The 26127-nt window shown below is 37.0% G+C and overlaps 2 protein-coding genes across 2 annotated transcripts in view; one reads left to right on the forward strand and one right to left on the reverse strand.

The window, feature by feature from the left end:
• LOC121370496 (translocation protein SEC63 homolog) overlaps positions 1–4079 on the reverse strand; it is a 33537-nt gene extending 29458 nt beyond the window's left edge. The window contains exon 1 of the mRNA XM_041495769.1: positions 3956–4079. Within this exon, the coding sequence (XP_041351703.1) occupies positions 3956–4079 (124 nt within the window). The remainder of the gene's footprint in view (positions 1–3955) is intronic.
• A 1678-nt stretch (positions 4080–5757) lies between these two features.
• LOC121369821 lies at positions 5758–18479 on the forward strand. Its single transcript, XM_041494895.1, has 3 exons — positions 5758–6130; positions 16226–16388; positions 18023–18479. Exons 1-3 carry the CDS (start codon positions 5758–5760, stop codon positions 18477–18479), a joined length of 993 nt encoding a protein of 330 aa, XP_041350829.1.
• Positions 18480–26127: the final 7648 nt, after the last annotated feature.

A 26127-nucleotide genomic window follows, 5' to 3' on the forward strand; every position in this document is an offset into this window, starting at 1 on the left:
TGGCCTCTTCTTGTTTCTGTGGCTCATTTAGCTCTCAATGTTGTTATCAAATCACTACAGATCCAAGTTATTGTAACACAAAGGCCCCTTGAAGTTTATGGTAAAGTAGACGTAATCCGTGCTTTACACGGTAAAGTTTAGATGGGTTTGCTGGCCTTATGGTAGGCTAGGGGTGGGATGTAGCCCAGTGGTAAATCACTAGACTGATGTGCAGTCTGTCTGGGATCAAAAGGAATTATGTACAATTAACATACATTTTTTTTTTATACTAAAGGATCTAGATCTAACCCATTTCAGTAAACAAAACATTTGACCCAATGAAATCAAATTTTTTTTAAATGCAAATCTGGCATGGCATATGGGGATTCTTTTTTTAAGATTCTGACATAATCATAAAATATGTAATATAATCTCATAATCTTATGTTTCAACTATTCAAGCCCAAAATCTGCAATTCATTGAAACACGGAATCCTGCTAAATTCACAGCCTGCAAACTGTAGCACTTGGGGAATTACCCATGGATGTAAATTCCATGGATGTAAATTCATCACTATTAGCTTTTAAAGCTGCTGGATGAAAATAAAATTTGTTTCTAAGCATATACAATAGATAATCGGTTTGTAGTTCACTTCTTCCTTCCCCATTCTAACATACAATGCACAATGTCAATAAAGATAACCAATTATTGCAAAACCTGTCACATTTATTGATCACTAATGGCAAGATTGGTAGTGTTAACATGTACAATGTATATATATACATGTATGTACTGCTCAGTTTGGGGCAGGTTAAGTTAAATATATATATATATATATATATATATATATATATATATTTATTTTATTTTTTATCGCTGCTAGCATCGGAAGTCAGCACTGCAGACATGAGAGAAGTTGACCCTCATGATTTGTAAAAAAATTATCCAATGAGAATAGAAACAGATAAAGCTATATACAACATTTCATCTTGATATCTTCAGGCATTGCAAAAATTTGGGAAACAAATTTTCACATCTCCTAAGTCAAGGGCCATAACTCGTTAAAAATGGGTAAATTGCCAACAAAGTTAAACCTGGTCTATAACAGTACGTGATAAACCTATACACAAAATTTCACCTCAATATCTAAAGGTCTTCTGAAAAAAGTCCGGAAAACAAATTTTCATATTTCCTAAGTTCAAGGGCCATAATTGCGTCAAAAATGGGTAAATCGGCATAAAAGTCAAACTTGATAACAGTACATGATAAACCTATACACAAAAGCTAAAGCAATGCTTGTCACCTACAGGGCCCAACAAATTTTCTATCTCCTAATTTTAAGGGCCATAACTCGATCTGTGAAAAAATGGGTAAATCGCCATGTAAGTCAAATATTCCATGTAACAGTACATGATAAAGCATACAATTTCAGTTCAATATTTTGATACACTGTGAAAAAACAGTTGGAAAACTATATGTGGGGCAAATGGACAGACATAGATGAAATCATGAAACCTATAGTCCTCTCCAGTTGGGACAGGTAGGGGATTAATAATATTACTCAATTGATTATTCCATTTGGTCAGTTCACTGATTTTCTTTGTCGATACTGTTTTAAGTTTAAGTGATTTGCATAAAATAAGAACAAATCGGGTCTAAAGTCTTGACATAAACAATTACATGATGACAATCGCCCCAAGATTATTGTACATAATACCCCATAAGTGATAAACTTAAACACTGTTATATAAATAAAATTCAGGGTTCAAATTTCACCACGACACCGATGGAAACGGTCGTAGCTGTCCTTACTTGACGTTATGCCCAAAAAATATCCATGATAATATAACTTAAAAAACCACAATTTAAACCCATCATTTTATTATTTAGCGATGACACAAAATGTAACATGAAAAATCACATCTAGCGAAGTCGGCTTGGTTGTCGACACACGAAGTGACAGGTTGGTTATACATGGATCTAAAATAAAACGTGCTAAAATGCCCATAAAAAATAACGTTATTTACAGCAGTTTAAAGTCAACATTTATAAACATATTTTTTGACTTACACATTATTATTCATTATTTATTTACATTTGAATACCGCTCTCAACCTCAAATTAACTAATAATAACACCTTCGAGCATGTCAGAATCACATGAATCATTTGTGATTGGAACATCTGGGCATGAGACCGAGCAGATAAATGTCCGCTAGACAGGTTTATGTATTTCACATCAAAGTAAACCAAATGGCCTCGTCGGGAACTAATCAAATTGTTTGCGAACCTTAGTGAAAAGGTTCGTTGGCTGAACTTAGTACACAAGTCTAATGACACTCAGTGTTATTCTATTGCTCTGCAAGTCGATTCATAGATAAAGGACATGTTCATTTCCGTATTAAGCAAGCAGCAAAGGAAATACACTAATGCGATCGCAATTTGTAAATAGTATTTGAAACTGGAGTTTTGTTAAAAATAACTAAATGCTGTGTCGTGGTTTATAATCATGTAATATATTTATGATTATAAACCACGACAGTTAGAGCGATATCCAAACGTAAATAAACAATAAATAGTAATGCGTAAGTAACAAAGAATATATTTATAAATGTTGTTAACTGCTGTAAACTGCGTTATTATGATGGATATTTTAGTACGTTTTGTACCTGTCACTTTATGTGTCAACAACCACAGGGACTTTTAATGGGGGACGGTGGGACGAGGACAAAAGTATTTTTGTCCTACTCTATAAAAACAACTTTTAAAATCTGGCTTGTGCCTTCCCCCCCCCCCCCCCCCCACCCAACTAGTCGACACTGTGGCCCTCTCACTAGTTACTGGGCCCCCACACTACAGATATCATTCAGCAAGTCTATAGTACTAGTATCTACTTGTATATAATATATAACATATCATCAAACATTCATTTAACAAACAAAAAAATAATTGACGTTAGCTAAACTAATCTTAAGTGATAAGTAATGTTTGTTTTATTTAATGACGCCACTAGAGCACATTGATTTTTTATCTTATCACAGGCTATTGAACATCAAACATATGGTCATTCTAACACTGTTTTTTAGAGGAAACCTGCTGTCGCCACATAGGCTACTCTTTTACGACAGGCAGCAAGGGATCTTTTATTTGCACTTCCCACAGGCAGGATAGCACAAACCATGGCGTTTGTTGAACCAGTAATAGATCACTGGTTCGGTGCAAGTGGTTTACACATACCCATTGAGCCTTGTGGAGCACTCACTCAAGGTCTGGAGTTGGTATCTGGATTAAAAATCCCCTGCCTCGACTGAGATCTGAACCCAGTATCTACCAGCATGTAGACCTATGGCCTAACCATGACGAGGCCGGTTTAAGTGATAAGAGTCTTAGAGGGAGGGAGGGAGAGAGAGAGAGATAGAGAAGCTGCATAGTATTTAGCAGAGGGGTGGGAGAAATTAAAAAAAAAAACTAAAAAAAAACACCACCCACATTAGGTAACCAGTCAATTCGTACCATAGTCATTTCGTACGCTGGTCATTTCGTACCATGGTTATTTCGTACCATGTCTGTTTGGTCATTTTGTACCTTGGTCATTTCGTACCTCAATCATTTATTGTGCAGATTAGTTGACTGATAGATAGTAAAATGTTGAATTACTGATTTAAGTTTATTACAAGAAGCCCAACATATTTATTACAAGAAGCCCCACAACAATGTTGTTATTTTAGCAGGGAGAGTTCGACCCGTACCCATCTATATCAGTCTCTAAGACTAACCCTAAGCCTAACTTTAAACTTTTAAAACAGTAACACTAACCATTGAAAGAGGGTACGGGTCGAACTCATGCCTAATTTTCTATCCATACTTCAAAGATTCATAAACTTCACAGCTGGCAAAAAAATAACAGATTGATTAACTTCCAATATTTCACTTGAAATATTTATGAAACATCGTTAAACATGTAATACCATTATTACCTTTGGTTTTCTTGCGAGGCCAGAGATAATAAGTTGCTGGAATTAAAACTAAACTCCAAAAAGAAAGCAGGAAATAATAAAATGTTCCTCCTTCCTCGTCATACTCAAACTGCATGCCAGCCATGTTGGTCTTTTGTCTTTATTAAATTCCTCTTCGAATAGAACCACGAACACGCATCCTATGTGATACTGGTTGTGTTTTGTCAGTCTTTTACTGTCACTATAGACCTACAGATATATCGATATTATCATACATTTCAATGAGCTAACTTTAGACAATATAAGCGTTTGTCTACCATGTATAGACATACACCGATAGAAAGAAATAATGGAACACATCGTTTTTGTAGACCAAATTTAATTCACTCTTACTAAAAGAGGAGTGATAGGCTATCTGTGTAAAATACTGTGTACGATCAATGTTGGGTGTATTGGATATTTGTAACAAGCCTGTCAAGCCTGTCCTTAATTTAACAACACTGGATGGTTATTAGTTGTCACTACGTTATGTAATCCCTTTCCATCATACAGGCCCGTAGGAACAGGGGGGGGGGGGGGGGGGGGGGGGACGTGCCACCACTTGTGAGCCTTTTTTTATTTATCACATTAATGTTTGCCATTGCAACCAAAATCTGAATTTGTACCCGTTCCGTCAGTGCCCCCCCCCCCCCCCCCCAGCCACTACCAAAGTCGTTCCTACGGGCCCGTCACACACACACACACACACATATATATATATATATATATATATATATTAGATAGCACACCGACTGCCGACGTTGGCACATGGTCATTTTGTCCGTTGGGTCAACGTTGGCTCAATGTTGGTAATTCCACGTTGCGCCAACGGTGTACCAACGTTGTGCCAACATTTTCATAACACGTTATATAGTTAGCCCAACGTTGGGCCAACGTTGGGCCAATGTGATTAAGAATAACAAAAGCACAGAACATTTATCTTCGAGATGATGTCAGCAGGATCATTACAGGTAAAAAGAATACTGTTACTCTTCATAAAGTTAAGAAACAACGTCGACTATTGTGTGAGTTTGCAAAACCTACACATGAAGTTCCTGGCAGAATCACCAATAGTGATATCATATTCATTCTTCTGCAAGATGAGGCCGTGTTGGGTCCGGTCATCTACTGAACAAGACAGAGAAACGTGTCAATGCAAAACATGAAAATTTACAGTTCATGGTCAATGCACTATATAAACTTAAGATTGTAGAATCGAGAGACTTGGAAAACATAGCTGATTTTGTTGTCTTAAAACCAGCCTCTAAGTCATGTTATTATGGTCAGTGCCTAGACTGTAAATCGACACCATACGAATTGGCCAAAAAACCAGGACAAGATGAAGTTTCCCTTTTCCAATGGGCACAAGAGCGTAAGCTGCATGCAAACAGAGAAACATTTGCTCTAATCACAGTTAAAACTGAAGTGAAAACAACACAGTCTGGTCTTGACAAGTTAAAAAAAACCCACTTGTTCAACATCCGCTGGCAATACAAAACATATCGGAAAGTCAGAGAAAACTTGAAATCAAATGATTGCCTCATACATGTTGACTGGAGCGAAAATATGAATGCCGATATGCATCAGAGATAGTCAGTCCATTTTGGAGGATCCCATCAACAGGTTTCACTGCATACTGGTATCCTTTATGTCAGTACTTCAGAGACACCGTTGTCGTTTTGTACACTGTCGGAATCAAGGCGACATGACCCGGCTGCAATCTGGACATATGGAGCCTGTTCTTGATTTGGTCCGAAAAGAGTACCCGGATGTTGATACTTTACATGTGTTTAGCGACAGTCCTGCAACACAGTACCGACAAAAGGCTCTTTTTTTCACATACTCTCATCAGAACCATTCAAGAAAGCTTCAGACAAATTGCCTGGCATTTCTTTGAAGCAAGCCATGGCAAAGGAGCATCTGATGGTGTTGGAATATCAGTCAAAAGAACTGCTGACAGACTCGAACGTCAAGGACATGACATTCCTGACGCAACATCACTGTTTAATCTACTTCAAAATCAGAATTCATCCATAAAGCTCTTTCACATCTCCAGTCAAAAAGCTGAAGAGAAGTTCAATATGTTGGCAGGGGTTGGATCTCTTATGAATGTAAAGGGCACCATGCAGCTGCACGAAGTCATGAGTTTATTTCCAGGTAATTTACAAGTCCGGGATGTGAGCTGCGTATGTTCAGCAGGGAAACTAGACTGCCCTGTTATGCATTGAGAGCTGTCAACGTGATAGAGACCCAACAAAGCACCACAGAAGAAACAGACGGAAGTGCTGTCGGTTCATCTACTGAGGTCCAGGCATCCTTGATATACAGACCTGAAGCAGTCACGAACGAACACAGGGCATACAATTTGGTTATGCAAAACCAATATCAACATAAACGATGGATCGTTCGTACAAAAGCTGTAATCGTTCGTCATAACATGTATTAAAAAAATATCAGTTTTTTGGAAAAAAAATAAGCCTACATTGTCGGTGTGAGAAGGATACAATGTACCATCGACGTCCCAAACTGCGTTCACCTAACGACAAAAACACGAATACGATATTTACGGAAATGCTATTCTACATTTTTCAGCTACACTACGTGAAACAAAATAAATTGCAATCAAGTAACGTAAAAAAATCAACAATGTGGACGTAAAACAAATCCATTCTAGTAAATAAAAGTGAAACACTCTCCGTTAAACAGGAAAGGGTGCGACGTTTCTAATTGCGTTCAGGCGCATGCGTTTGCAAAAAGTATCGTACTACGCATGTGCGGTTCGTCATTTTCTATTTTTAAGGCAACTACATGAAAAAATATATGTTTCTTAATTATGCACAGTTGCCGAACACTTAATTTATTAATTTTTTAAAAGGAAAAATTCAATTTATCAAGCGTTCTGGGCCCAACTTCACAAAATATCTTAAGCCTAGTTTTGCACGTAAACGTAAATCTACGACTAAATCACAGTTCTTATTACTATTATAGTTCAACACACATAGTTAGAAGAACACGTATTTCATTTTCTTTTGTCTTTAAAATACTCCAGCTTCCGTAATGATGCAATTTTCTGCGTGAAATTGATGCCAAACACGTGTAAACGCACAACCGGTATAACTGCTAGTGGCAGACGTAAACTTACGATGTTTAGTGAAATGGGCCCCAGGTTCCGGTCCGCGTTTTACCAGCACACATCGCTCACACTTTATGTCAATACTGATAGGCATTTCGTTCATACCTGCGACATGGGCGTACATAGGGGGGGGTGGGGGGTTCGATCGAACCCCCCCCCCCCCCCGAAATCGCTTTTTTTTAATAATTTAATATATCTGACATTGATATCTGACATTATTATATTTACTCAACATAGAAATATATGCCCAATATCTCTGCAATTTATTTTGGAACCCCCCTTTTCAAAATCCTATGTATTGGAACCCCCCTTTTCAAAATTCTACGTACGCCCATGCTGCGAATAGTTTGTAAAAAAAATATTTTTTAATGAATTGATTCTAAATTAACATAATTTATATACTCAAAATTATTTACAACTGTTATGAATGCAATATGAATACTATTCACAAAATGTAGCATACCTTTTGCAGATCGAATATAATAATTGAAAACAAATTCTAACAACAGGGGTCTTAAAAATTGTAAAAATTAAATTCTTGGCTTTGTTGATCTGGCACGTATGAGGTCATGTGACACGCACCGAATGTTAATTCATCTTTCTCCATTTTAGGTCAATTTCTACGAGTTATGTAGACCCGATATCGGTAATTTTAAGGAATAAACAAAAACGATTTAGTAAAATTAATGGTTTTAGGGGTTTGTAAAGTTTTGTATTTAGATACTTACTTTTCTCAACTTTATTGTTTATAAAAATGTTCCTGAACTGTGAAGGAAAACCTCATAAATGAACGACATGCCGATGACAACAAATCTGATGTTGATTGCGCGAACCGTGCACGAGAAAACAAAGTGAACGGAATTTGAAGTATAACGCAGTTAGGGACGTTGACGATAACCGTTTGAAATCGGCATCGCAATCGATACAAAGTCTGCACCGCGGTAATACAAAAAAAAGAAGAAAAAAAAGCTGTGTTTAGAAGTCGAAAAAAAAAAAGTATTATAGTTGCACGTTCCCTTTTGAGCATTTTGCTACGTGCACAAAATCACATTATGCTGTTCGGAAATTAAAGGGACTGTCCTGAGTTTCAGCCATAGCAAGAGTTCCGTCTCCCCCTTCCTACATTTTTCTTGATTTAAACAAAATCTTATTTCAAACATGTTTTAAATGTAAAATACTACACGCATAAAATCATTCGGGATTTCTTATGACTTAAAGGGACATTCCTGAGTTTGCTGCATTTTTAAAGATGTTATCGACTAACAGAGACTTTGTGACGACTGTAATTACATATCAAACACATTTTTCTGCATAAAATATTATTGGCTGTATATTAAACGTGTTTCTGATCGTTCTAATATTTGTACTAGGTTATACTTCATTTTATTTTCTAAAAAAGATTTTTTCGTACGTACGAAATTATTTAAAGCCAAAATCCAGTTAGGGCTTCTTACAAATATTAACACGACCAGAAACACATTGAATATACAGACACTAATATTCTAAACAAGAAAATATATTTAATATGTAAGTTTAATCGTAGAAATATTTTATTAGTCGGAAACATCTTACAATGCAGCAAACTCGGGAATGTCCCTTTAATTATTTCAAATTTCCTTTAGCGGGTGAATGAAAAATGAATTGCAGTGTATAAAATTTGGCACGAACGATTTTATCGTTCGTCTGTAGGCTATGCAACACCAACTGAATATCAACCTGGACGAATCGTTTGTGCAAAAGCTGTAATCACTTATCACCTTAGTGTACGTCATATGTGTAATGTTCTAACCAGCTTTTTCTCCATCGTTTAACGTGTCCAGCTATTTCCTTCACGACCACCGTCTACTTTCGTTATAAAATGCTACCAGCGTTAATACGCCATCGACATATTTACAATTTACGAAAGTTTGCTGAAATTCTCAGTCCTAACGTCACGATATTCGGTGTTTGAAGTACGTCACTATGGGTAGTTTCTTACAATGTTATAATAATTATATACTGCTACCGTTAGACTGATTTAGTTTAAAGCCCATTTTGCCTGTCACAAGAGTATGTACCTTGTATTACGAATATGCACCGCGGTGCGCGAGATCTCGTGCCACCGTTGCGGGAAAATCGTGTTCTCGTTACTATGAATAGCATTTTACAGAATTTCTAATTTACAATGTATCCAAACTAACGTTAATAAATGTTCATTAAATTATATCGAAGTTTTAAAATGTTTGACAAATATCATCTATTGATCAATATTATACTTGTTCAAGCCTACATTAAAATTGGTTAAATATGAACTACAAAAGAAATCTTCCCCAAAAGAGGTCGAAAAAGATTTTGACACAGGTCGATTTTCATGGGTCGGTCGGGTTAGGTAGTTTCGCCTGGTAGTTTTTATGTTAGTCATAGCACACAAAAACTGTATTTTTGTATGTATGATAGAAGAAAAGCTACGAAAATCGATCATCTTAGATTCTAGTTAGAATATTGTTGCCCATTAACCTTGTCATTTGTATCCGAACTACTGAAGAAAATCGTTCGTGTAAACACTAAAACCACACGAACGACATATTGGTTGTCTGAAAAATTCAAATTTTATGCTCTGCGAACATATTGGAAAGTGGTGTGCCATAAAATATGACGGAGTTCTAAGTTTATCCAGGTCTAATACAAGCAGTTGAAAACAATGACATTAAATGGCATTAATGTATGCATCGAATTGGAAAGAACAGATTTTACTGGCCATCTCCTCATGAGGATATAAACTGGTATGGTGATGGACAGGTTATCTGTTTCATTTCTGAACCTGTGAATGCCAACAGAAGACATGTCATGGTGGAAAAGGCAGTTTGGGGTGAAATAAAAAAAAAAGTGCCTTAGACTAACTGTCTTCTCTGAAAAAAGGGCATTTTATTATAGTACACGTTTTGTGGAATTATTTTGAATTTGTTTTAAAACATTTAAGTGAAAATTCTTTAAATAAAGTTTGAATGTTTAGTTTTAATGCCATTGTGGAGAAACTGGTATTGAATGAAATACAAACAATAAAACAATAAACGGTATAATAAGAATTATAATTTCAAGACTGGAACTCGTGTTGAATTTGTGTTAAAAGCATTTTAAGTGAATATTTCTTCAATAAAGTTTGAATGTTTAACAATTATGTTTGACTGTTTTGTTACTGCATGTCAACTATAGAATTCAGTTTATCATATTGGTATACTGTTTAAGATGGTTAAAACTGAGTTAGATTCGTATGTCAGTGGTGTTACTTGGTCAGTGGTGATACTATGAGTCAGTGGTGTAACCAGTACATTTCCTACACTGAATATTTTAATAATTTGCTTGGCCAATAAAACGAAATGTGCAATATGCATATATATGTTGCAAAAACCCCACATTGTGTTAAAACTAATTTAAATACCACAGAAACATAAAATACAATAAAATGCCATGTCATAATATCAATATAAATATATGATTATCTTTTGAGACATTTATTTGCACATATTCAGCTTTCATATTGGATGAAAACCCCTGGGCATATGTATGTGACATCTGAACCTCAGTTCATGTAAGTTTCTTTTTAAATCTGATGCATTTGTCATACTTGCATACTTGTTCTATCGTCCGTAACACCACTGACAAAATGTTCTGACATATAAGTAGTTGAGATATCTTTTTTTCAATTAAGATTAAACATTTAAGCATTTATTTTCACAAATTTATATTAAAAATATACTTATAATGTCTATATCAAAATATGTTTTGAAATTATACTATTGAGAAAATAAAAATATTGTGGCTTCAAAAAGTGCACTTAATGGTGAAGGACCCAGTTGTAACATTTATTATAGAACTACATATCAATCTTGTTCAGCATCTTTTCCGGATTCCGACTACGTTTCCATGGCTGCTGGCCTCGAACGTTGCCTCTCCTTCTCAAGTGCTGCAATGACAAACGCAGAAGATAACGAAATTATTTAAAATTAAAGTATATACCACTGAATAAAAAGTTTGTTTGTGTGTATTCAGTATACGCAAATATAACATTTCCCTCAAGTTAATAAGAAAGTACTTAAAGTTTGTTTTGTTGAACGACACCACTAGAGCACCTTGATTTATTAATCATCGGCTAATGAATGTCAAACATTTGGTCATTTTGACATATAGTCTTAGAGAGGAAACCCACTATATTTATCCATTAGTTGCAAGGGATCTTTTATAGGCACCATCCCACAGGCATGATAGCACATACCACAGCCTTTGATATACCAGTCGTGATGCACTGGCTGGAACGAGAAATAGCCCAATGGGTCCACCGAGAGGGATCGACCCCGAACCGACTGTGCATCAAACAAGCGCTATACCACTGGACTGCATCCCGCCCCATGAAACTACTTATTCATAATTCTAAAACTAAATATTAACCTAGCTATTACATGTCTTGCCACATACAGATGTGATATACAACTATAGTCTTTCCCTTATTTTGTTCCGTGTCTTTGTTCTTGGTTTGTTTTATCTTATTCAGTGTTACACATTAAATATGTTTAAAAAGATATAAGGGCTATTTCTTTTTTAAATGGGTGGGGTTAAGCCTGAAGATTTTTCTAAATGTTGGGAGGGATGTCTTTATGCAGATTCTGCTATGTTCACCATTATTTAAAAATGCTGAAAATGTATAGGTAGGGGGTCCAAAAATGTCGAAGCCCTCCTCTCCCCACCCCATGACTTTTAAAAGGAATAGCTCTAATAAAATTATGAACTGAAAATAGTCAAATATGATGGCAAAAACTCGCTTCCTTCTGCGGCCCCCACTTCGGTCCGATGCACATATCTTAACCAGTTTCTAAGATGCAGTTCCGCTCCTGCCTCTTTTATGTTGCTGTTTTGGCAGCATCTTCAGAAAATAAGAAATTGCAAATACTAAATACATATTTTCAACTTATTAGATGTAGAATTATGTCACAAGTTACCCCAATTATAGCTTGAAGAAATTAGAAGTTGAACATTCTTGAATTAATGGCTTTTAACTTAAATTATTAGCAAAATTAATAATTGTAAACTTAATATATACTAACAAATTTCTAACAAACAATAGATATTTCATGTCTGTGTACAGTTTATTATAGGATCTTAAACGAGTGTCCATTTCTTAACAAATTTGTCATAAATGACATAATTTTTATTTGCCTTAGTGAGTGACAAATAAAAAGTATTTCAAGTCTAATATCCTATTTATTACCCAAATAATTATGTTTTAAATTGAGAAATCATTGTATAAGAATGCAGACGGTAATCATTTGTGACGTTAAGTGGGACGTAACACTTTGATTCGTACCAAGATATTTTGAACCATAAAATTAGGGGTAATAATACCTTTTATCACCTTTCTGAGAATTAATTGTACTGACAGATCAAGGGCTGGGTGAATATGCACTCCATCATTCTTTCAATTACATCCTTTATTGTTATGCGTCCAAAGAATTCAAATAGGCAACCTATATGTAATTCATAAATACAGCAGCATTAAATATCATCAAATATGTTGCAAGTGGATGTTATATTAATTGTTCAGCTCTTAACATACATATTAAAATCATAGATTACAGATTTATACTATTTGTTAGAATATATCACAGGATTTAGAATAAATGTTTTGAAAGATTTGTTTGTTTTTTTTGTCAACAAATAATATATTACATTATGTCCACACACTATACTAATAAAATTTCAAGCAGATTGCCTGAAATTTTCAATATCACAAGTATCGGAGATCGCTACACAATTTTAAAATATTAAACAGTAGTTGCCAGGGGCGTAACTAGACTTTTGGAATGTGTATTCAAGTCAACATAGAGATGTCTAACCTGTGATTGACACGTTTTAGGGAGATTCAGGAATATGCTGCCCTGGAAATGTTTGAAAACTAGATGTCTAGAAATGCCATTTCCTGCATTCAACACGTACAATTCTTCATGAGAAATGCTAATAAATGCTACACTTTTTAAAAAGGCAATTTCCCCAACCAAAATGTTTGTGTGTCGCTGAATATTTAAAGATACGTAAACCACAGTCAACAACATGGGCGGACCCACGATTTGTTAGAATAAAAGGATGACGAAAATTGTAAGTTAGGGGGCATCAGACCAGAGTTTTTCAAGGTGATCTAGTGTTGTTTTTTAAAGTTCTTTTTGAAACATTTGGTCACCCCTCCTCCCTATCCAGAATTGTTTACAACGTTGATATGTTACAACGCATTCTCCTGTATTACACAAGCACAATTTCATATGCAAATTCCAGCAAAACCAACCATTTTATAAACATATATTCCTTATATTTCCTTACTACTGTCCACCAATGGTCGAACATGACCTCACTAAACCGACCACTTGCGCATTATCGCGTTTCCTTTTAAAACAGTCCCCGACAAGGTGGTTATCCTTTTTACAGTAACTACAATGTGGACGAAAAGTTCGTGCATTGGCTGATAATGCAGGCCTATCCTTACTTTGCCCACCAGGTGTATTCCTTGTCTGACTAGCTGACCAACTAGATGACTCTCCCCGATAGTTACTTTCCCGGGAAAACCCTGGCTGAAATTTCTTCTTATCACCCTGTTGTATAGAGCTACCCTGTACTGCCTGAGCCTTGTGTATTAACACGTAGTCATCTGCCACTATGCCTGCCTGCCTCCTCTATCTTTTTGACATCACGATCCTCTAAATGAATACGTAAGCTAACTGGTAACCCATTTTTAATGTCCTGTAAGATCAACAACTCCCGTAACTCGGTATATGACTCTACCTGATGAGAAACAACCCATTTATCAAACATCCCTGTCTTCTTAGCCATAAACTCGCTATAAGACTGACCCTGCGTTTTTCTCAACTCGCTATACCGTAATCGATAATCCTCAGGTCGTAATTCATACGCCCTCAACACTGCCGCCTTAACTAGGTCGTACTGACTTGCTCGCTCATCACTCATTGAATTATAAGCTACACTAGCCTTCCCCTTAAACTTAGACACGGCTAACAATGTCCACTTAGACTGCGGCCAATTTAGCTGCTTAGCGGCCCGTTCAAAAAGTTGGAAGAACATAACTACCTCCTGGTCATCAAATACAGGCACTGATCTATAAGCCTCCGACATGTTAAAACCATTTCCCGCCTCACGTCTAACTTCTTCAGTATTCAACTTTAACTCATGTTCCACTTTTAATTTTTCTAACTGGAATTCTCTATTCCTTTCTTCTTTCTCTCTATCCCTATCTTCTCTTTCTCTCTCTCTCTCTCTCTCTCTCTCTTCTCTCCCTTTCTCTATCCCTCTCTCTCTATCTTCCCTATCTCTATCTTCTCTATCCCTCTCTTCTCTTTCTCTCTCTCTCTCTCTATACCGGCCTCGGTGGCGTCGTGGCAGGCCATCGGTCTACAGGCTGGTAGGTACTGGGTTCGGATCCCAGTCGAGGCATGGGATTTTTAATTCAGATACCGACTCCAAAGCCTGAGTGAGTGCTCCGCAAGGCTCAATGGGTAGGTGTAAACCACTTGCACCGACCAGTGATCCATAACTGGTTCAACAAAGGCCATGGTTTGTGCTATCCTGCCTGTGGGAAGTGCAAATAAAAGATCCCTTGCTGCCTATCGGAAGAGTAGCCCATGTAGTGGCGACAGCGGGTTTCCTCTCAAAATCTGTGTGGTCCTGAACCATATGTCTGACGCCATATAACCGTAAATAAAATGTGTTGAGTGTGTCGTTAAATAAAACACTTCTTTCTTTCTTTCTCTCTCTCTATCTAATGCACGTTCTTCTCTTTCGTACTCAAGTCTTTTAAAAGCTAATTGTTGTTCCACACTTAACTCATTTATTTCTATCTCTGGAACAATCTCACTGTCTTCCATAACAGGACTATCACCAAAAACTTCCTGGATAATAATTGTCCTTATATCTCCTAAGGTTTTAGCTGATGTTAAATCAATTTCTCGATCACCCGCGATTTCAACTAACTCGGCCTTACGTGCTCGCTTAATCTCCACTACACTGAGTGTAGGCCTATCCAGCAAATTCTTATCCATGTTTAGATATGACGCACTTATTATTAATTAATTTTCTAGTGAACAACGTTGCTACTTCTAGTATTTTGAAAAAATGATTTATAAAGCCCCCATTTACAAACAATACTTTTTTAAAATATGCATGTCCCGTTTCAGATCCGGGACGAGCGCCCCAAGTTTCTACTCCTGTCACGGGGATTCTATAATACCCGTAACTGAATAAAATACGATTGTCCAAATATCTCTCCTAACTGTATATCTATTAGATCTCTCTGTAACAGGCAGTTATACCCGCTGTGGCTCGTCTCTAGGTATGATCAGAGATACGATCTTATATAAAGTATATATTATTATAGCACGTTTAGTTCACTAGAAAACACAACAAAAACACAATACACTTTGGAATCTGTATTAACTTGTATTAATGTACTGCCGCAGTAGTTAATTAATAACAACAATAATAACAACCCAGAACTGATCACTTAATTAATTAATCTCTAGGTGTCTAGTTTACACAATATGCTAATCACTTCACCGTGACACCACACCCACACGTGTGATAATTGAGAAACGCTAACACACACACACGTGCGATAATAGAGAAATGCTTCCAGGGGAACTTAATAAAGAAATTACAACACTATTCCTAACTGGTTAATTTTTAATTAACCCTAACTACTCATTCAATAACCTTGTAATACAGAATTAATACTGGTACCTATCACAATAAAGACAATAACCTACAGTTTACCTAGGTCCTCTAGGATGACTGGCTAAGCTTAATATATAATTATTTAGGACAGTGAGCCTACAGATTACTGCGTCAGATGACAGGCAGCACCGTCTAAATAATATTGGTATAATACAGTATTAAAATATTTAAAGTCACATCAATCACATCAAGGTTATACACAGAGCAGAAAATATATATCCCGTCTGAACTAATATAGATCGTTCAGTGGACGGATAGCGATCCCCTGGAGCCTTCCTATCGTTTCTCATCGATATATCTAAAATCCTAGCTATTTATTCGTCAAGCTTTTGAACCCATACTTAATTGTCCAGACATCTCAGATGAGGAACTGATTCTGGAAATGAATAATATCACAGCACGAGAGGGCGAAAGAAAAACAAAGTTTGGCAAGATTAAAGTTCAGCAGGTGAATGTTGATACAGACACAGATAACGAGACGCATGCAACAAAAGAGAACCAAAGGAAGGAACTTTTGTAACGAATTTGAAGGAGCTTCAGACAGAGGTAGCAGCATTACATAACGAAATATGGAACACAGCAACAGTTATGGACAACCAAAGTAGAAATAATAACAACAGCAGAAGAACACGACCAGTGGGAACATGCTCAAACTGTAGACAGGCACAGGCACAGAACTGCAATTATTGCTTTCGATGCGGTAGCAGTGAACATTTCAAGGCAGGATGCCGGCAAGGTCGACAGGGAAACATCAACGGGTTACTCCATGGGGACCAACAGTAACCCAATGTCGAGAGTCCCCTTCAAGACAATACTGTTTATCTTGTGGACAGTCCAATCCATCATACCATTGCAGTGGCTGTAACGCTGCATTCTTTTGTTCGAAAACGTGCCAAGACAACAGTTGGGATAACCATAGACTAATTTGTCACCGGATTCAAATACTAGAAACTGGAAACATTTATACAAACAGTGTTTTTGTGAATCAGTTAAAGGGATAGGTTCTTTCCATTTCTCCTAGAACACAAAAACAGTTAGTTAAACTTGTTGGTAAACAGTGCATTGTAGAATGTAGTCTTAATGGTACAACCACATCAGTGTTGTGGGACACTGGTGCCCAAGTGTCTTTGATTAATAGTAAGTGGATGGAAGTCCATCTGCCCAATGCAGTAGTTAAGCCATTAGTTGAACTTTTAGTTACAAATGCGGCCAGAATGGACCGCCCCATAATTGGGTACAATGTCATTGAGTGTTGTTCTAATGCTGAGAATGCAGAAAGTATTAATGTAATTAATTCAGCATTTCCATCTTTGATTAGCAAAGATGCATCAGCAGTTGTTAGTTTGTTGAAGGCTGACAGGGTAGAAAATATGAATGTTGTTAGGACAGGACGTAGCAGGGTCATCATCCCTGGTCACTCATCTAGGTTAGTGAAAGTCTCAGTTAGAGGTAATACTAGTGACAACTCAATCCGTGTATTGTTTACTCCAGAGGTAGACCAAGACAGGTATACAGTTGAGATTCCAGAAACTCTACTTAAGATAAGGAATGGGAGTTCTTGTACTATAAAACTATTTGTGTCAAATACTTCCTCAAGAAGTATGATTCTACCAAAACATACAGAACTTGGTGTAATCCAACCCATCAGGTCAGTAATGCAAATACCAGTCAGTGGTCAGTTTTCTGGCAAACCTCCAGATGATATGAACTCTTTAGATATAACAACGGGATCAACAAAATGTGCACCAAATCAAGAAAACTCGGAATACTGGGATCCACCATTGGATCTTGAACAAAGTGGGGTGGACCCGGATCAGGTTTTAGAGGTCAAACAGATGTTAAGGGAGATGTGTGATGTTTTCTCTCGAGATGATGATGATATTGGTAATGCACCTGAACTTGAAATAGACATACATCTGAAAGATGATACACTGGTACAGCAGTCATATATATCAATCCTTAAACCACTTTATCAGGAAGTCAAAGACTATCTCCAAAATCTGTTGGCGAAGGGGTGGATTCATAAATCAAAGTCATCCTACACCAGCCCTGTTGTATGTGTGAGAAAAAAAAGATGAAAGTCTCAGACTCTGTGTGGACTATCGACGCCTTAACAGTAAAACGGTTGACGATAAATACCCACTTCCAAGGATTCAAGATGCCCTGGATAGTTTGGGAGGAAGTCAGTGGTTCACGCTCCTTGGTCAAGGTAAACCATACCACCAGGGTTTTATCAAAGAAGAATGCCGCCATCTAACAGCATTTATAACCCCATGGGGCCTATATGAGTGGAATCGGATACCATTTGTCCTCAGTGGAGCACCAACTACATTTCAGAGGTTCATGAACGAGTGTCTCGATGGAATTCGGGATAAATTTTGTCTTCCTTACCTTGATGATATTCTCGTCTGTAGTCAAACATTTAAGGATCACATTCAGAACATTAAATCTGTTCTTCAAAGACTACGTGAGAAGGGAATAAAGCTAAAGCCTAGGAAGTGCGAGTTATTTCGGAAGAAAGTTCGGTATTTGGGGCATTTGGTTACTCCAGATGGATACACCATGGATCCAGCAGACAAAGAAGCTGTTGCATCACTTGGTAGGTGAAGTTCAGAAACTACTAGGCTGTATAGGGTATTACCGGTGGTATATACCTGATTTCTCTCGTAGAGCTAAACCATTATATGACTTGCTATCAGACAAAACCAGTATTATGGCATCTAAAACAAAGACTAAAAAGTATGGAAGAAAAAAAACGAATGGACAGGTACTATGGACCAGTCAACATAGTGCCATCCTCAGTCAACTTATAGATTTCTTGATGAAACCAGACATCATGGCATATCCTAACTTTGACAATCCTTTCATTCTTCATGTCGATGCATCACAGGAGGGACTTGGTGCAATTTTGTACCAAAAATACGACACCAAAAGAAAAAGCTTGTCTGTCATTGCTTATGCTTCTCGAACATTGAGCCCAGCAGAGAAAAACTACCACATGCACTCTGGGAAACTAGAATTCCGTGCCTTAAAGTGGGCTGTAACTGAACGTTTTCATGACTATCTCTATTATGCACCAAGTTTCACGGTTTTCAGTGATAACAACCCCTCTGCAGTATATTTTCCATACGCCAAGACTGGATGTGACACGACTTCATTGGGTCTCCGAGTTAGCAGATTTCCGATTCAAGGTGCAATTCAAGCCTGGAAAAGCAATCAGGCAGCTGATGGACTTAGTCGGATGCCTCTTGATATATATCAGGTCATGAGTGAATGTACATCAGAGTTATCACCAGAAATAACACAGACTGCCCTGAAAACTGTTACTGTGCAGGTAGATGAGAGTAAAATCTGGATTGACTCATTACGTATTGAATCTAACTGTACTGGCGAATACCAGTGCAAGTCATGCAAAATACAATGTCAAAGTTAGAAAATGTGTTGAAAGCACAAGAGGATGATAGTGACATTGCATCAGTTAGAATGTATGTTAAACGAGGCACACCACCATCTTATATGGAATGTAGGACTTTGAGTAAAGAGTCTCTATATCTCTTGCGGGAATGGAGGAAGCTTTGTATTGATAGGGCAGGACTTTTACGTCGTGTCATTTATGTTTCAGGTCGGGAAATTCGTCAGTTGATTCTACCACAGCAGTTTCATCCATTAGTTCTAACAGAGTTGCATGATAAGATGGGACATTTGGGTGTTGAACGGGTCCTTTCACTTGCTAGAGAGAGGTTCTTCTGGCCGAAAATGGGCTCAGATATAACATTCTATGTTACCGAACAATGTGGATGTTTAAAAGACAAAAGACCTCATCAGTTAAAAAGTGCTCCACTTAATCCAATCGAAACTTCACATCCATTTGAGCTTGTTTCGGTTGACTTTTTGCACTTGGAACAATCCAAAGGAGGTTATGAATATATTTTAGTGATCATGGACCACTACACAAGGTTTGCGCAAGCATATGTAACTCGGAATAAATCCAGTAAGACTGCAGCTGACAGAATCTTCAACTTTATTCCACGTTTTGGTTATCCACATCGATTACATCATGACCAAGGCCGAGAATTTGAAAATCAACTATTTCATCATCTCCAAAAACAATGTCTGGTATTAACCGGTCACGTACTACCCCTTACCATCCACAAGGCAACAAGTGGAGCATTTTAATCGAACTTTACTGAGCATGCTTCGGACTCTCCCAAGAGAATTTAAGAGTGATTGGAAAAATCATTTGAATAAAGTTGTACATGCCTATAATTGTACCAAATCTGATGCAACAGGGTATTCACCTTTCTACTTGCTATTAGGACGGCACCCAAGATTACCGATTGATCTGCTTTTCGAGGAAGATGGTCCCGCTAAGGAAAACAACGTCTCATACCCTGAATATGTGCAAAAGTGGAAAGAACGGATGGAAGAAGCATATCGGTTGGCGTCGGCTCATGCCAGTAGATCTGCACAAACGGGTAAGCACTATCATGATGCTAAACTGACCAGTGCTGTGCTGGAACCGGGAGATAGAGTGCTTGTCCGCAATTTATTGGAGAAAGGTGGGCCTGGAAAACTTAGATCATTTTGGGAGGAACATGTATATGTGGTCGTAAAACGACTAGATGACTCACCTGTTTATGAGGTGAAACGAGAATCGGGAAAAGGACTTGTCCGTCGACTCCATCGTGATTTGCTGTTACAATGCAGTAGTCTCCCAATAACACCAGTAGCTGATAATCGCAGAAAGAGATGTCAAAACAGACAACCACAGCACATTGAAGTTAATAGGGATTCTTCAGAATCGAGCAGTGATGACTTAGTTGGAGGACACTGGAATAGAGACAGTAACAGTAACAGCTTGAACCCAAATGCAGAGATTTTCATCCCAGAACATCGCGAGTTACACTCGGAGGTTAACATTGACGAAACTGGGAAAAGTAACACTAATGATGGTGATAGTGCTGATGAAGAGAATAATAATCATGATTCCCTGGATGATAATAGTGATGGTAACCCAGATGAAGTGGACACAAACATATCTGGGAATTCTGTTCCAGACAAGCTAGAACCTCGAAGCAGGGAGCGTTGTGCTCCATTGAGACTAACTTGTGATCAGATGGATATACCACACCAAGAAGCATGGACAAATGGAGTAAACTGCCAAGTAGTCTGGGTATAAACCTAAGAACATTGTAAATTAATTAAAGTAAGCATTGTATGTAGAGACAGGCAAGATCTCTATTTTAGAGTAACGTGTTAAATGTTAGAGTTGTAGTTTTAGTGTTAAAGTATTTTTTAAAATCCATGCATTTATGTACCTGAATTTCTGGGTATCTTAAAAAACTGTGTATGAATGGGAGTTTAATTTGGGAAGGACCCGAGCTTCAGTATAGAATTGTTTTATTAATTAGTAATTAGGGATATTGCCTTAAGGGAAAATGTCGGGACGTAATTTTTTATATAGGGGGAGGATGTAACGTTCTGATCTGACACAAAGATTGTGTAAATGGAATGTTAACCATGACTACTTCACTCATGTTTGATTTAAAATAAACATCAAGGTAAACGGGCTATAACCATGATAAACGATATATATATATATTTTTTTAAATTATTATTATGCACTGTTGAACCAACCTTAATTATAGTGATTATGGTAATTATAAATTAGACAACGTAGGAAGGGAGGCAATGTTGGATGATTGAAGACGTGGCGAAACACGTGACCAACACTTGTATGTGTCCGCCATTAAAAATTCAAGTCTGAATTGCCGTCTCTTCTTTTTTATAGGTAATTGTGGTAATTTCACTTAATATCCAATTATATGATTATTAATCTACGTTTACGAAGTATTCAGGAATCCGAAATAATTAATAATCTGGTTATGTTAACATTGATTGTAAGTGTATTTGTGTGTTGACTAGAAAAGAGTGAAGCGAGAAACCACCATTGTGGAATCCGAAAAGTTTAGCGTTCATTTTTATGGATATTAAGAATGTTAGAGATAAAATATCATGCACATTAGTCACAGAGGCTAACACTAGGAATAAGGCAGTGTTGTATTAGAGCAGTTTATCTGAAAAATCAGATTGAAAAGGGGTATTAGTGCAAAAATTGTAATTACCCATAATGCATTAAACAAAATGGCAGAGGCCATTATATCGCACGTGTGAAAGTGCTATTACCCATAATGCTTTAAACAAAATGGCAGTGTCCATTATACAACATGAGTGAAAGTACTTATTACCTATAATGCATTAAACAAAATGGCAGCGCCCATTGTAAAGTACATGATTGTTCGTAGCATAGTATTCATAGATACCCAAAATAGTTGTATGATAGCCTCCTTATATTTGGAGTTAATTTGTTCAGTTGAATTTTCTCGTTCTGTTTGGTATGGCGAAATAGTGTAGTAAAATGGACAAAAGAGTATAATGGGTTTGCATTCCATAAAATGAGTTATTAAAATGCCACCACAATATTTTAATTACCCATTAGTAGTATTTAGATTTTATAATGACTGTTTTGTCCTGATGTTATATGTCACTGGTTAGAAGACTCTTATAATATTTATATGTGGTCAGAACAGAATATAACATGAGTTAAGTTAGCATATCAAATATTGTGGTATGTACTGTCCTAACTGAAAAGATGAGTATAAAAGATGTGTTGCTTGTGGACAAATGTAGCAAGTTTTCTCTAACCTTGTGTATTAGTGACCAAATGTTAGATGTACACTAGCAGATAATAAATAATTTGAGGTGTTCTAGTAATAATGTTAAACAAAACAAACACAAGTTAGGATAAAACAACCATGGTTTTAAAATAAACTTTATTTGGAAACAAAAGTCAATTTAGTCTGGTAGACTGATACATGGTTATTTGGCATATAGTGTATAATATATCATACCATGATACTTTTATTAAATTGTTATAACAGTTGAAATTGTAACAATGTTATAAATTATTAGTAGTTATATAACTCTGACTAAATTGTCATTGTGTATTGCCCAAGGTCATATTGATTTACAAAGCAACATGACTCATGCTGAATAGGTTATTTACATGACTCTTGCTGAATAGTTTATTTGTATTACTCATGTTGAATAGTTTATTTGCATTACTCATTGGAAATTGAAGATTGTAATAATTCAAATACCCGAACTGATATCACTATATATGATGATGTTTATACTTAATTTAATGCATTTCCATTAACCCCTAGACATATTGAGCCAAAGTATTTGTGAAACACGTGACTAACACATGTACGTGTCTGCCATTAAAAATTGAAAGTCTGAATTGCCTTCTCTTCTTTTTCCAGGTAGTAATTGTGGCTAGTACCCGGTAACAACCATATCACTCGTATCACTAGCGCAAGCGCGACTCGTGAGATATGATTGCAAACTTCACTCGATGAGATATAAATCATATTTGAAAAAAAACAAACATGAAATATCCTCTATATCCGAAGTATTACCAACAGTAGATGTGTAACACCTATGGTGGGAGGTTAATTCATGTGAACAGTGATTCTGAATCATACGATCATGTCAACAGTGATTCTGAATCCTCTGATTTGGTGACACTGTGAACAGTGATTCTGAATCCCATGATCTGCTGATCATGTGAACAGTGATTCTGAATCTTATTATCTGCTGATAATGTGAACAGTGGTTCTGAATCCTGTGATCTGCAGATCATGAGAACTGTGATTCTGAATTCTACGATCATTTCAACAGTGACTGTGAATCGTCTGGTCTGCTGATAACGTGAACAGTGATTCTGAATCATGTGATCTGCTGATCATGTGAACAGTGACTGAATCCTGTGATCTGCTGATCATGTGAACAGTGATTCTGAATCCTATGATCTGCTGATCATGTTAACAGTGATTCTGAATCCTATGATCTGCTGATCATGTGAACAGTGATTCTGAATCCTATGATCTGCTGATAATGTGAACAGTGATTCTGAATCTTATTATCTGCTGTTAATGTGGACAGTGCTTTTGAATCCTGTGATCTGCAGATCATGAGAACTGTGATTCTGAATTCTACGATCATGTCAACAGTGACTCTGAATCCTCTGGTCTGCTGATAACGTGAACAGTGATTCTGAATCATGTGATCTGCTGATCATGTAAACAGTGACTGAATCCTGTGATCTGCTGATCAAGTGAACAGTGGTTCTGAATTCTATGATCTGCTGATAATGTGAACAGTGATTCTGAATCATGTGATCTGCTGATCATGTTAGCAGTGATTTAGGATCATATGATCTGCTGATCAAGTGATCAGTGATTCTGAATCCTATTATCTGCTGATAGTGTGAACAGTGATTCTGAATCCTATGATCTGCTGATCATGTGAACAGTGATTCTGAATCCTATGACCTGCTGGTCATGTGAACAGTGATTCTGAATCCTACGATCATGTCAACAATGACTCTGAATCCTTTGATCTGCTGATAATGTGAACATTGATTTTGAACCCTGTGATCTGCTGATCATGTGAACAGTGATTCTGAATCCTATGACGTGTGATCATGTAAACAGTGATTCTGAATTCTATGATATGCTGATCATGTCAACAGTGATTCTGAATCCTATGATATGCTGATCATGTAAACAGTGATTCTGAATCCTATGATATGCTGATAATGTGAACAGTGATTTTGAATCCTACGATCATGTCAGCAGTGAAAATAAATGCCATGATGTGCTGATAATGTAAACAGTGATTGTGAATCCTATGATCTGCTGATCATGTGAACAGTGATTCTGAATCCTATTATCTGCTAATAATGTGAACAATGATTCTGAATCTTATTATCTGCTGATCATGTGAACAGTGATTCTGAATCCTACTGATCATGTCAACAGTGATTCTGAATCCTATGATCTTCTGATCATGTGAACAGTGATTCTGAAACCTTTGATCTGGTGACACTGAACAGCGACTCTGAATCCTACGATCTGCTGATCATGTGAACAACATCCGACATGAGCCAATAGTTCCTATCCTAGTGACCTATTATTGTGAACAGTGATTCTGAATAAAATAATCTGCTGACAGTTTAGCAAATCCACTAGATCTGAGTGCGAGTGCGAATAATGTTTACATGCTCATATAAGGATCGGACTATTTAATAAAAAAAAAAAAAAAATTAAAGTAATTTCGACATAAAATTTGGAACGAAGGTCTAAAAGTTTAAAGTCCGATCTATATGGTCCGGACCGGGGGGGGGGGGGGGGAGTTTGAGGTGGGCGGAATTTGGAATACGAATTTAGTAGTTGGTCAAAGACCGAAAGGAAAATGAGCAACAAAAATTTAAGTCCAAACAATAAAATTAGAGTGCTCGACCGAAAAGGTTTTAAGGTGATTTGAGCAATTTAGACGGGCTGCCAAAATAAACTGCGTCGGACTGTTTACAAAAAAAATTAAATTAAATAAACATAAAATTTTGAACTGCGGCCGAAATGTTTTAAGTCCAACTAAGCCCAAAACAGGAGGTGCCTGTCCTAAGAGAGGTTGGCGCCTACGGAGAGTTGAGGACCGGTCCAGCAGTCAGTGACGGGATCAGGTGCTTCCTGGCGAGCAAGCCCTGGATGACGATGTTGTAACCGGCGCCGCAGATTGTCTTGACGATTCGGTGGATAGTTGGGCTGTCCATCTGACAATCTAATTAAAATTAGCTCCACTATTACATGTGGATCTAAAGACAGCCAGTTGGAGCTCATGTCCACCAATCAAAACCTTACTTGCAGAATCCTGCCAGTGATTCAAAAATAATTCTGAATTATCCTGAGGGTATACATGTTTCGTGTGAATTACGAATGCCTTAAAACATGTTTTATTTTATAAAATAAATAATTTGTAATGTAAAACTGAAGACTGATTTAGTTAGGTTTTTTTTTTTATAAATAAATAAATAATTTTTAATGTAAAATTGAAGACTGATAACCTACCCCGTACGTATTGGTATGGTTATCTGTACTGCGGCCACTAAAATAGACTCGCCCGATATTTTTAGAATTTGTATGCTCCCAAATAACGTTATAAAAGGCGAAGTGTGATTGGTCAATATTTAAATTATTATTTACAGACGAAATGTTACCTGGACATTGGGGACTACGCAGTGTTGTTAGTTTTAAATCACTGGCAGGATTCTGCAAGTAAGGTTTTGATTGGTGGACATGAGCTCCAACTGGCTGTCTTTAGATCCACGTGTAATAGTGGAGCTAATTTTAAT

This window comes from Gigantopelta aegis, chromosome 4 (genome assembly GCF_016097555.1).
Source record: "Gigantopelta aegis isolate Gae_Host chromosome 4, Gae_host_genome, whole genome shotgun sequence".
Lineage (NCBI taxonomy): Eukaryota > Metazoa > Mollusca > Gastropoda > Neomphalida > Peltospiridae > Gigantopelta > Gigantopelta aegis.

Excerpts from the sequence above, each read along its gene's own strand:
- LOC121369821 (XM_041494895.1), top strand. The coding sequence starts at position 5,758 with ATGTGTTTAGCGACAGTCCTGCAACACAGTACCGACAAAAGGCTCTTT. Across the intron at positions 6,131-16,225 it reads AGTCATGAGTTTATTTCCAG|ACATCTCAGATGAGGAACTG; the intron begins GTAATTTACAAG and ends TTAATTGTCCAG. Across the intron at positions 16,389-18,022 it reads AACCAAAGGAAGGAACTTTT|GATTCAAGATGCCCTGGATA; the intron begins GTAACGAATTTG and ends CCCACTTCCAAG.